This window comes from Theobroma umbraticum, unplaced genomic scaffold (genome assembly GCF_002168275.2).
Source record: "Theobroma umbraticum cultivar Fairchild unplaced genomic scaffold, ASM216827v3 scaffold_30.0, whole genome shotgun sequence".
Classification (NCBI taxonomy): Eukaryota; Viridiplantae; Streptophyta; class Magnoliopsida; order Malvales; family Malvaceae; genus Theobroma; species Theobroma umbraticum.
This window is the reverse complement of record NW_018397254.1, coordinates 553344-563518: the sequence shown is the minus strand read 5'-3', so window position 1 is coordinate 563518 and position 10175 is coordinate 553344. Positions and strand designations below refer to the sequence as shown.

The following is a 10175-nucleotide window of genomic DNA, read 5'->3' as shown; positions in this document are numbered from 1 at the left end:
GTTTCAGGCGCCGTGCCCATTGCTTGAATGTGAACATAGAGCATGCAGCCAAAAAATATTAAATACAAACCTTTTTCTTCACATGAGTTCCAAATTTCAACAGGGCAGGAGGTACAATCTGCCCGGCTTCCTTTAGAACATTTACCAGCTCTCCAGCAAGTCCCTGCCATAAGCTTGTCACTACTTGGAAAAATAAAGTTGAGTAGGTTTTCCACAAAAATGGTTGTATTTTCCTTGTTAAATTATCCGTGATTTTGGAGCCAAATGTTTCATTCCACAATATCCTTTATCATAGCAACATTTTTAAGAATGTCATATGAATTTGAGAACATGAAGCAAATTGTAGTATACCTTATTCTGCTGCGTGAAGAATGTGTGAGCAACACCCTTCCGACCAGCTCTTCCAGTCCTCCCTATCCGGTGTACATAATCCTCTGTAGTGAGAGGAAAACTATAATTGATCACCACTTCAACATCTGGAATATCCAATCCTCGAGCAGCCACATCTGTAGCTACCTGAAAAGTATGGTGTCAAAAAGTATCAACAGTTATACTAGCTAGTCTTTTTTTTTTTGGCTGGACCATAGTAACACATAACAAACAGTGCTCCTGTAATTCTACAGATCCAACTGATATTACCAACACTGAGTTTCTTAAGAAAGATTAGAACAATTTTAAAAAGAAAAAAATGATAATATGCAAGAGTATACCATCAAAGGACAGCTTCCATCCTTGAATAATGATAGTGCATTAGTACGTTCATGTTGTGCTTTGCCGCCATGTATAGAAACAACATTCCAACCACTAGAAAAAAAAATTGAATAAACAAAAAGTTGAAATAAAAAGCTCACAAAAATTGCTAGCTTTGATACTTTAGCAGACCAGCCAACAGTCCTTAAATTTTGATGCGATTACAAATCCACAACTGGTTTTTAATGTTTAAAAACTTACCAACTTGAACAATCAAGCAATTTGTCGATAATTTATTCAATTTCATAACTCATAGTGACATGAATGTCAAGTGAGCACACATTGATTAACATTATCAAATCAAATTGTTATTGCAGATTTTAGATAGTCCAAGTGCTTAATTTAAAGTCAAAAGACTAAGTGGAGACCTATAATAGCATCAAAGTTTAAGGACCACCAGAATGCTACCCATTCTAGCTGATGAATGAAAATTCCAATATATTATTTAGGGAGATATTTCTAACTTAACGATTAAAATCGAAGTATGAGACAAGGGTGATGAAATTTACCTTCTTTGAAGCATATTTTCAATACGACCAGCTTCTGCCTTGTACAAGACAAATACCAATACTCTATTCCTGATTGAAATGCAAACCACTATATCAACAGGACGTAAATCACAAAAATAAAGATAATAAAATAACAGATAAGAGAGCTCAAGTCAAGTTCAAGTAATTTCAGTAACAGTATGGCTCCAAGATATAGTTTAAAGCTGATGCCAAAGGGCTTATTATCCCTAAAAGGTTACTGCCAACTAATGGGACAAATACCCTTTTTAGATAATAACAATATGTGCCAAAGGGCTTATTATCCCTAAAAGGTTACTGCCAACTAATGGGACAAATACCCTTTTTAGATAATAACAATATTCATAATCTACTAAAAATCATTAAGGATTTCTTGGATGGCTAATGTAATGAAACTATAAGAAAGCTTCTGTTCGCTACAAAATTTTTCTGGTTTCCACTCTTTTTCTATCTTTGATATATGTCTTGTATACTTCCTAGTTTAACCTATTTCGAAACCACCATACATTTCCATGCAGAATACTCAAAGCCTGAAAAATAAAATAAATTCAATTTTTTACCACAGCAATATGCAACTGGAAGAATCACAAGGAAAAAGTTATACAATTCAACAGATGCGAGAATAAATACCTCTTAGATTCATGGTATTTCTTGAGCAAAGCAGTCAAACGCTCATATCGTGAACGATCATCCAAAACCTACATATAGAAAGCAAAAGTTAATAAAAGCACATCTATATCTGTAAATGTGGGAGATGGTTTAAGTGGGTTAAGCAAAAACAGACCTCAACTATTTGCATAACATCATGGTTGGCAGCTAAATCTTCTGAGCCTATCACAACCTGAACACAAATTCATTATTTCCTGAAGTAAATAGGAAACTATGAAAATGTCATCATGCATGAAGATCTATACCTTAACAGGATTAGGGTCCATGTATTCCTGAGCTAATCGATGAACCGCGGCAGGCCACGTAGCACTAAACATTACCATCTGACGAGCTGCACAAGTTTAAAAGAGACATGAGACTCTCAACCCTAATTGCTCATGCATTATTCTATCAATATGCAGAACAATTTTTCTTATCTTGATGGAACTTGATTTTATTAACAGTTAACAGCATTTATTCAAGAGTCATCATCAACCATTAAAGCTCAAGCTTCAAAATAAAAATCTTCTAGGAGTCTTTAAAATTCCAATGTATCAATTAAGACACATACCAGAACACGTCCTTCCCAATATAAACCGAACATCATCTTCAAATCCCATGTCAAGCATTCGATCTGCTTCATCTAGGACCTATAGAATATTAATGCACAATTTTTAGTTCGAGCTTACATACTCAAGAAAAAGGTAATATAAGATTACCCAAAGGCTCCAAACAGAGGCAATTGAAACAGACTAGAAACTATAACAAAAAAGTTGAGGTCGTTCTACTGGTTACTTCCAATACAGTCAATTAGGGAAGGCTAAATAAATTTGACATAGAAACCACTGAATAATTGCAAGATAATGTGCAACGTAAGACAATAAAAAGTAAAAAGGATCATTCACTTACCACAAAAGATACATCCTTAAGCTGACACACTTCCATATTCATCAAATCCTTCAAACGACCAGGCGTTCCAATGACTATATCCTAGTTTAGAGGAAAATCCATTTTGTATTAGGCCAATATAAGAAAATTTAATACACAAAAAGTGTAGAATGTCTTTTTAGAATATTCAAAAGACATAAAATCTAATCGAAACAAGCAAAATCTATAAATTCATGAATAATATGCTTATTTCAGTATTGTTCAGAGTTCTTCCCATCCATCTTTTCTAAGAACCAAGTTTAAGAAGAAATTAAAAACCTATATAGCACCATGGCTTCAGATAGATTCATATATTCAAACCTATCATCAACCAAGGTAGAACAACAATTATTTAGACAACTATATCAACCAAGGTAGAACAACAATTATTTAGAACCAAAACCAGTAAAGAAAAAAAATACATATGCTAACATATGCAACCAAATGCAGGACATATTTAACATAAAAACTAAATAAACAGAGTCACATATGAAATATTAAAATAAAGAAACGAGATAGATTATCTTACAACGCCAGAATTTAAAGAAGAAATTTGAGGTCCTTTAGAGGTTCCTCCATACAAACAGACGCTTTTGACATCACAAGATTGTCCAGCATTACACAAAACGTTAAATATCTGCCACCAGAAAATGAAGCCAAACGATTTGTTACATTCTAAAGACTTATTTCTCAATAGATAATATGCACCGACATCACATATCCAAAAAAAACAAGTTAAAATCGATACATACTTGTTCGGCCAATTCTCTTGTCGGGGAAAGTACAAGACAAAGAGGATTCTTGTTCTTTATACGCTTTCGCTTGTCCAAAACATGCATCATTGCTGGTACTCCGAATGCCAAGGTCTTACCTGATCACAAAAACTAATATCAGATGCTAACATAACATAAAACAAATAATCATAAACTAAATTGCAGTACCTGACCCAGTTTTTGCAATTCCAATAAAATCACGACCGTTTAATAAAAAGGGCCAGGCATGAGCCTGAATTGGTGATGGACTCTTAAAATCCTTGCAGCAATTCAAAACATTTTTTGGTAACTTAGAGTCGGCAAATGATTTCAACGGCGCATATTTCGCTTCTTCAGCGTCCTTTCCGCTCACCACCACCTTCTCCTCCCCATCAAATTGAACTGAATCTTGCTTTATCTTTTGAGTTTCACTAAATTCCCCGTTTTCTTCTTCTTGCTTCTGCTCCTTTTTCTCCTTCTTTTTCCTCCTAGGCTCATCAGCACTTTCTTCGTGACTCGCTTGGCTTTCACGTTCTTTTTCATTCTTACGCTTTTTCTTGTCTTTTTTCCTCAACTCAATTTCTTCGGTTTCTTGCGGTTTCTGCTTCACATTTTCTTCCCTTTGGTCTTCTAACTTGGCTAATTTATTCTTCTTCTTGTTCTTTTTCTTGATCGCTTGATTGCTCATACTCTCTGGGGCTAGTGGTTCCGTAGACGGAGTCATTTTCCCGATCTGCGCCACAACCAGAACCAAACCCAGAGAGTTGTTAAGTTGGTGGTTAAGGTTTTATGTTAGGGTTTTAGGTTTGTAGAGCGCGTGAAGGTGAAAGGCCAGCCGCCACCGCTAACTGACTTGGGCTTTAAATTGGGACAATGAGGGCCAATTTAAAAAGGCTTCGGCCCAGGTGATATGCTCTGAATATATACAAATTATTTACTAATGAGAAAAATTAAAAAATGAATCAATAATGAAATTATTTATTTTTTATTTAATTATGTATAATTCATCTACTCGTTGGATTCTAAAAGATTAATCGTTTCCATTTTCCATTTTAATTTTTAGCTACAAGGTGAGATTAGGTGGAATTTTAAGATGAAGTTTGAAACGTCCTTTTATCAAATGAATACTAAAATTTAAAAAAATTGATAAATTTTTATATAAAATTAATTATGTAAGTATTGTTAAGGCACAAATTTAAATTAACAGTTAACGAATGGAGAAAATTTTATCATAATTTTAAATTAAACATCTATTGAATAAAGTATTAACTTTTCTGAACAAGACAGTATCAATTTTATTTAATTTTTTAATTAAAAATTTCATGAATTTTAATTAAAAAATAAAAAATTCACATTGTATTTGAGTTTGTTCTTATTTAATTGTTTTTAATACAAAAATTTTCACTTAAAATCCTCCATTAATTATTATCCAAATTGTAAAGTTAAATAAATTTAAACTCTTACCAAAGTTGTAGTCTCTTTAAAGCTATAACCAATTTATTCCACTTTTTGCTAAACAATAATAAAGCTATTTACCAAATTACCAAAATTAAAACTTTTATTTATTGAGGCCAACCATTGACAAATCATGACGTCCCATTTTCTCACTATCAGCCAAATAAACAACTGGCAATGAACTCATCAAAAATCCAACGGCTCTGCAATTTATGCAGTGGCGTTACTGTAAATCCTGCCAATACTAAGGGCAATATAGAATCTGAGTCACCAACAGTAACCCTGGGGTTATAAATTTGAACAGTCAGCCACCAAACTCAGTCATTGGAACCCGCAGTTATAATTTGCAAAAATTCAGAATGCAGCAAAAATTACTTGTCGCTGTCTTCTCGGTTTCCCTCATGTTCCTTCCTTTCGTCTTCTGCGATGCCCGGAGGAAGACTTTGGTCGGCGGATGGAAACCGATAAAAGACTTGAATGACCCCCACGTGACGGAAGTTGCGAAGTTCGCCGTGTCGGAGTACAACAAGCAGTCGAAGTCGAGTTTGGAGTTGAAGAGCGTGATGAAAGGCGAGATGCAGGTGGTTTCAGGAATAAACTATAAGCTTGATGTGGAGACCACCGCCGGGACCACCGCTGAGGCTAAGGAATACGAGGCTGTCGTTTGGGAGAAGGCCGGGCTTAATTCCAAGAGCCTAATCTCGTTTAAACCTATCCAGGGTTGATGAAGTAAATCGTTTGGGAACAACTTTTAGGGTTTTGGGAATGTATGTTCATGTTTTAGACTGATTTAAGAATGATACCAAGGGTGTTTATTCTACTTTTGCGACAATTAAAAATAAAAAATTTCGATTATGATTTATGATATATATAATTTTGTAATTTTTTAATATAAAATAAAAAAATGATATTTATAATATGAAAGTAAAAAAATAAGTATTTAAAAATTATTTTGAGACATTTAAAAGGACAAAAATGGATAAACAATGGAATAATATCTTGGGTATTTTTTATATCCCATTGAGAATGTGAGAAACAGATGAATAATCATTTAATTTAAAAAAATAAAGGAAATAAAATAATATTTTGAAAAAATAATACTACTATTACTCAACTAATTAACTATTAGATCTTTTAAAATAATACTACTACCCCAAACCTCGCATGAAATTGAAGGCTAAAGCAATCAGGCTCACAATCTCTCATTTTATTTATTTATTGTTCATTTCTTTTTTATATTGTTTCAAAAAATGACATTTTTTTTATTTTTAAACAGTTAATATTCTTATTTTTCTATAGTATAACTTAATTTTCATGAATTATATAGTTTTAATATTAAAAATTTAATATTTATATTATAAAAATTTAAATTTTAATTAAAATAAAAAATAAATATTTAAAGACGAAAAGATAATTTATATAGCAGTATGGCACAAGTTAACTAATTAATTCGCCAAGGAGACCCAAACATGATAATTTTATATAGAGGTATTTTAAAAAATAACTCTTAAAAATAAGATATTTTCAAAAATAATCAATTTTACAATTTTAACTATTTTAAATCAAATTAGATAAAATTATCTTTAATAATGTTACACGTCATTAGACAAAATTACCCTTAATGATATTATATTTCATGTTAAAAAAATATTATTGTTACACGTCATGGTTAAAACAAACTGTTATACATCATGTTAAAAAAAATATTATTGTTACACGTCATGGTTAAAACAAACTGTTATACATCATGTTAAAAAAAATATTATTGTTACATGTCATAATTAAAAACGTTATTACGCATAATATTGAAAAAAAAATTATTTTTATTACACATCAAGTATAAAAATATATTACACGTTATGATTAAAAAAGGTTGTTACATACTATGTTGAAAAAAATATTATTATTACACATCATGTACAAAAATATATTATATGTTATGTTGAAAAAAATATTGTTGTTATATGCTATGTTTAAAAAAATTTTATTACATTTTAATACTTAAAATATTATTATTACTTATAAACCAAATTTCAAATCCTCTAACTCTCTTTATTTCTTTTTTGTATTTTTTTTTTACAATTTGACACTAATTGAAGTATTTCTAATATATTTTCATAAATTAAAATATAAAATTTTTTATCTAAAAAGTATATTTCGACTAAAAATAAAAAAAATATTTTCAAACCTTAGGTTTATAAATTCTAAATTTTTAAGTTTATTAGTATTTAGGTCCAAATTAATCAAATTAAAAGCTATTTAAAATATCTGTAATTATTTTTGCTATTTTAGTTTCATTCAAAATATCAAAAAATTAAAATTTTCAAATAATCATCTATCCAAAACACATTAAAATCATTATTCGCATCTTGAAAGCAGATAAGAGAGAATTAGGAGCATAGATTAAAAGAAGAAATAGATAAACTTAGATATAACTGGAACGAGAGAGAAAAATTAGAAATACACATATAAAAAAAATATAATGAATGATTTTATTTATTTAAATATTTTTTACAAATATTTTTATCAAATTATAATTAAAAATAATTAAATTTATTTTGATTATTATTTTTGAAATGTGTTATCAAATAATATTTTCCTACTATATTAGAAGCTGCAGCGAAAACTCGGTTCCCAAGCAAAACAAAAATGGATATCTACATCTTCTTGCTCTGCATCTCCCTTCTCATCATCTTCCTTCGCCGCTCCTCCGCCCGCAGCCTCCCTCCGGGCCCCATCAACCTCCCTATAATCGGCTCTCTCCATCGCCTAGGCTCCCACCCCAACCAATCCCTCTTTGAGCTAGCCAAGATCTATGGCCCTCTCATGACTCTCCGCCTTGGTTTTGTGACCACTGTCATCGCCTCCTCGGCTGAAACCGCCAAACAGATCCTCCAAACGCACGAGCAGTCCTTCTCCGACCGCACTGTTCCTGACGTCGTCGCCTCCCAGCCTAACCCTGAGTCGACCCTTGCATGGGCCCTTGGAGATAGCAGGTGGCGCAACCGTCGTAGGTTATGCAACACCCAGTTGTTCACTGTGCAAAGACTCAACTCCCTGCAACACCTTCGCCACCAGAAAGTTGGGCAACTGATTGAACACATCAATAAACAAAGCGTTTCAGTCTCCCAAGTCAACATCGGGCAAGTTGCTTTCGCGACAGCGCTGAACTTAGTATCCACCACAATCTTTTCCGTGGATATCGTGGACCCTGACTTCAATACAGCTCAAGAGTTCAAGGATCTGGTGTGGAGGATAATGGAGGATTCAGCAAAACCAAACTTGTCAGATTATTTTCCAACGTTGAAAAGGTTCGATTTGCAGGGAATAAGGAAGCATATCAGGCCGTCTTACATGAGGTTGCACGAGATATTTGATGAGATGCTTGATAAAAGAATGGAAGCTAGAGCATCAGGTTCCAGTAAAAGTGGTGATCTGTTGGATGTGCTTCTTGATCAATGTGAAGAGAACCCGTCTGATTTCAGTCGCCAAAATATCAAACCTTTGATTCTGGTAAGGATTTCTTTTAGTTAACAGTTGAAAAAAACATTAATACAATTTTAAAAGCCTGATACTTTACTCGATGTGAAATCTACCAGACTTTTTGTTGCAATTAATTAAACATTTAATTACTTTTGACTATCCAATATAGGCTTACGGAAAAATAACGAAATTATTTTTCTGCTAGTACGGAATAAGCATTAAATTCGTTGAAGGGTGAAGGGTAGAGATCCAAAAACTTACTCGAATTATTAGACGCATTTTAAATAAGCCAGACCCAATCTTGTTTAATCATAGGCTACACGTGTCATCTAATTGTAAAGAACTTAAAAATTTGATTGAAAGACACCTTTGCTATATAGTTATAATCTTATAGATTATTTCCTAGGCTCCACATGTTCTGTTTTCTATTGCTTTCCTTTATCTATGGTGCTAGCTGTGGAAAGAAAGATCTCCAAACAGATCGAATCTTAACATGGTTTAAACATTAAAAACGAAAGATTTGGTAGACAACCGTACCTAGCATGCCAAAATAATTGATTCAGTCACCAGAAAAATAAACAGAAACCACGTTCAATTTTGATTCTGGGATTGGGTTTCTTTTTCCTTTTCTTTTAATGAAAAGGATTTGGTTATTTCTGCATGTAAACTTTTATTAGACCGCCTGTTTCAGGTTTTTCTGCTATAACAATTGTGCAAGTCTGAGTTGCTATGGTTCTAGAGGTTGATCCATTTCTTGGTTTTCCTCCTATGGTTTCCATCTCTCATATGCAATCAAATCTCTTTCAAATTTACGTTTCTCACACTCAAACAGGACTTGTTCATTGCTGGAAGTGATACATCTGCAATCACAACGGAATGGGCGATGGCGGAGCTCCTGAGAAAACCTGAAGCGCTACAAAAAACAAGAAGGGAACTCATAGAAGTTATCGGCAGCGAAAGAGCTGTGACAGAATCAGACGTGGATCAACTCCCATACCTTCAAGCTGTCGTAAAAGAAACGATGCGGCTCCACCCTGCTGCTCCTCTTCTCCTACCTTATAAAGCCAAAAATGACGTAAAGATATGCGGCTACACCGTTCCCAAGAACGCACAAGTTCTTGTGAATGCCTGGGCTATCGGTCGAGACCCAAAATTCTGGAGCGACCCTTTTTTGTTTTGCCCAGAAAGGTTCCTTGATTCCGGGTTAGATTACAGAGGTCGTGATTTTGAGTATATCCCATTTGGAGCTGGTCGAAGGATTTGCCCTGGCTTGCCCCTTGCAGTTCGCATGGTGCACTTGATGCTAGCTTCTATGATCCTTTCCTTTGATTGGAAACTTCCTCAGGGTATCAATCCAGAAGATTTGGACATGCAAGAGCAATTTGGCATGACTTTGAAAAAAGCTACACCTCTTTATGCTATTCCCATTTAGGTAAAAACGAGTTAAAAAAATGGTGTAAATTACTATTGTGTATGTCGATGGGATGCAAAAGTTTTAGTACCCATTTTCTTTTCTATGAATTATTACTATATTAATGCAAAGAAAATTTAATAAAAACTGATTTAAGTGATTGCAATTATTTATATGTATGATCAAGATAGAAAAACTGTCTCAAGATTTTTACTAGAAACA

At 33.2% G+C, this 10175-nt stretch overlaps 3 protein-coding genes across 3 annotated transcripts in view; 2 read left to right on the top strand and 1 right to left on the bottom strand.

The window, feature by feature from the left end:
- STRS1 (DEA(D/H)-box RNA helicase family protein) overlaps positions 1-4415 on the bottom strand; it is a 4778-nt gene extending 363 nt beyond the window's left edge. Inside the window, exons 1-12 of the mRNA XM_021423228.2 lie at positions 3794-4415; positions 3605-3723; positions 3382-3489; positions 2835-2915; positions 2497-2575; positions 2192-2277; positions 2062-2118; positions 1908-1975; positions 1260-1328; positions 711-804; positions 352-516; positions 71-163 (exon numbers count right to left, since the gene is read on the bottom strand). Coding sequence (XP_021278903.1) covers positions 71-163; positions 352-516; positions 711-804; positions 1260-1328; positions 1908-1975; positions 2062-2118; positions 2192-2277; positions 2497-2575; positions 2835-2915; positions 3382-3489; positions 3605-3723; positions 3794-4328 — 1554 coding nt within the window. The 5' untranslated portion in view covers positions 4329-4415. The remainder of the gene's footprint in view (positions 1-70; positions 164-351; positions 517-710; positions 805-1259; positions 1329-1907; positions 1976-2061; positions 2119-2191; positions 2278-2496; positions 2576-2834; positions 2916-3381; positions 3490-3604; positions 3724-3793) is intronic.
- Positions 4416-5367: 952 nt separating this feature from the next.
- LOC110420339 (cysteine proteinase inhibitor 5-like) lies at positions 5368-5933 on the top strand. The gene has a single exon (XM_021433619.2). It carries the CDS (start codon positions 5419-5421, stop codon positions 5782-5784), a length of 366 nt encoding a protein of 121 aa, XP_021289294.1. The 5' UTR covers positions 5368-5418; the 3' UTR covers positions 5785-5933.
- Positions 5934-7678: 1745 nt separating this feature from the next.
- On the top strand, positions 7679-10122 carry LOC110419172 (geraniol 8-hydroxylase-like). Its single transcript, XM_021432100.2, has 2 exons — positions 7679-8572; positions 9375-10122. The coding sequence occupies exons 1-2, from the start codon at positions 7709-7711 to the stop codon at positions 9972-9974; spliced, it is 1464 nt and encodes a 487-aa protein (XP_021287775.2). The 5' UTR covers positions 7679-7708; the 3' UTR covers positions 9975-10122.
- Positions 10123-10175: the final 53 nt, after the last annotated feature.

Bases quoted from the DNA above. Each gene is read 5' to 3' on its own strand.
- LOC110420339 (XM_021433619.2), top strand. From the start codon at position 5,419: ATGCAGCAAAAATTACTTGTCGCTGTCTTCTCGGTTTCCCTCATGTTC.
- LOC110419172 (XM_021432100.2), top strand. From the start codon at position 7,709: ATGGATATCTACATCTTCTTGCTCTGCATCTCCCTTCTCATCATCTTC. The intron at 8,573-9,374 runs GTAAGGATTTCT...ACACTCAAACAG, and splicing joins ATATCAAACCTTTGATTCTG to GACTTGTTCATTGCTGGAAG.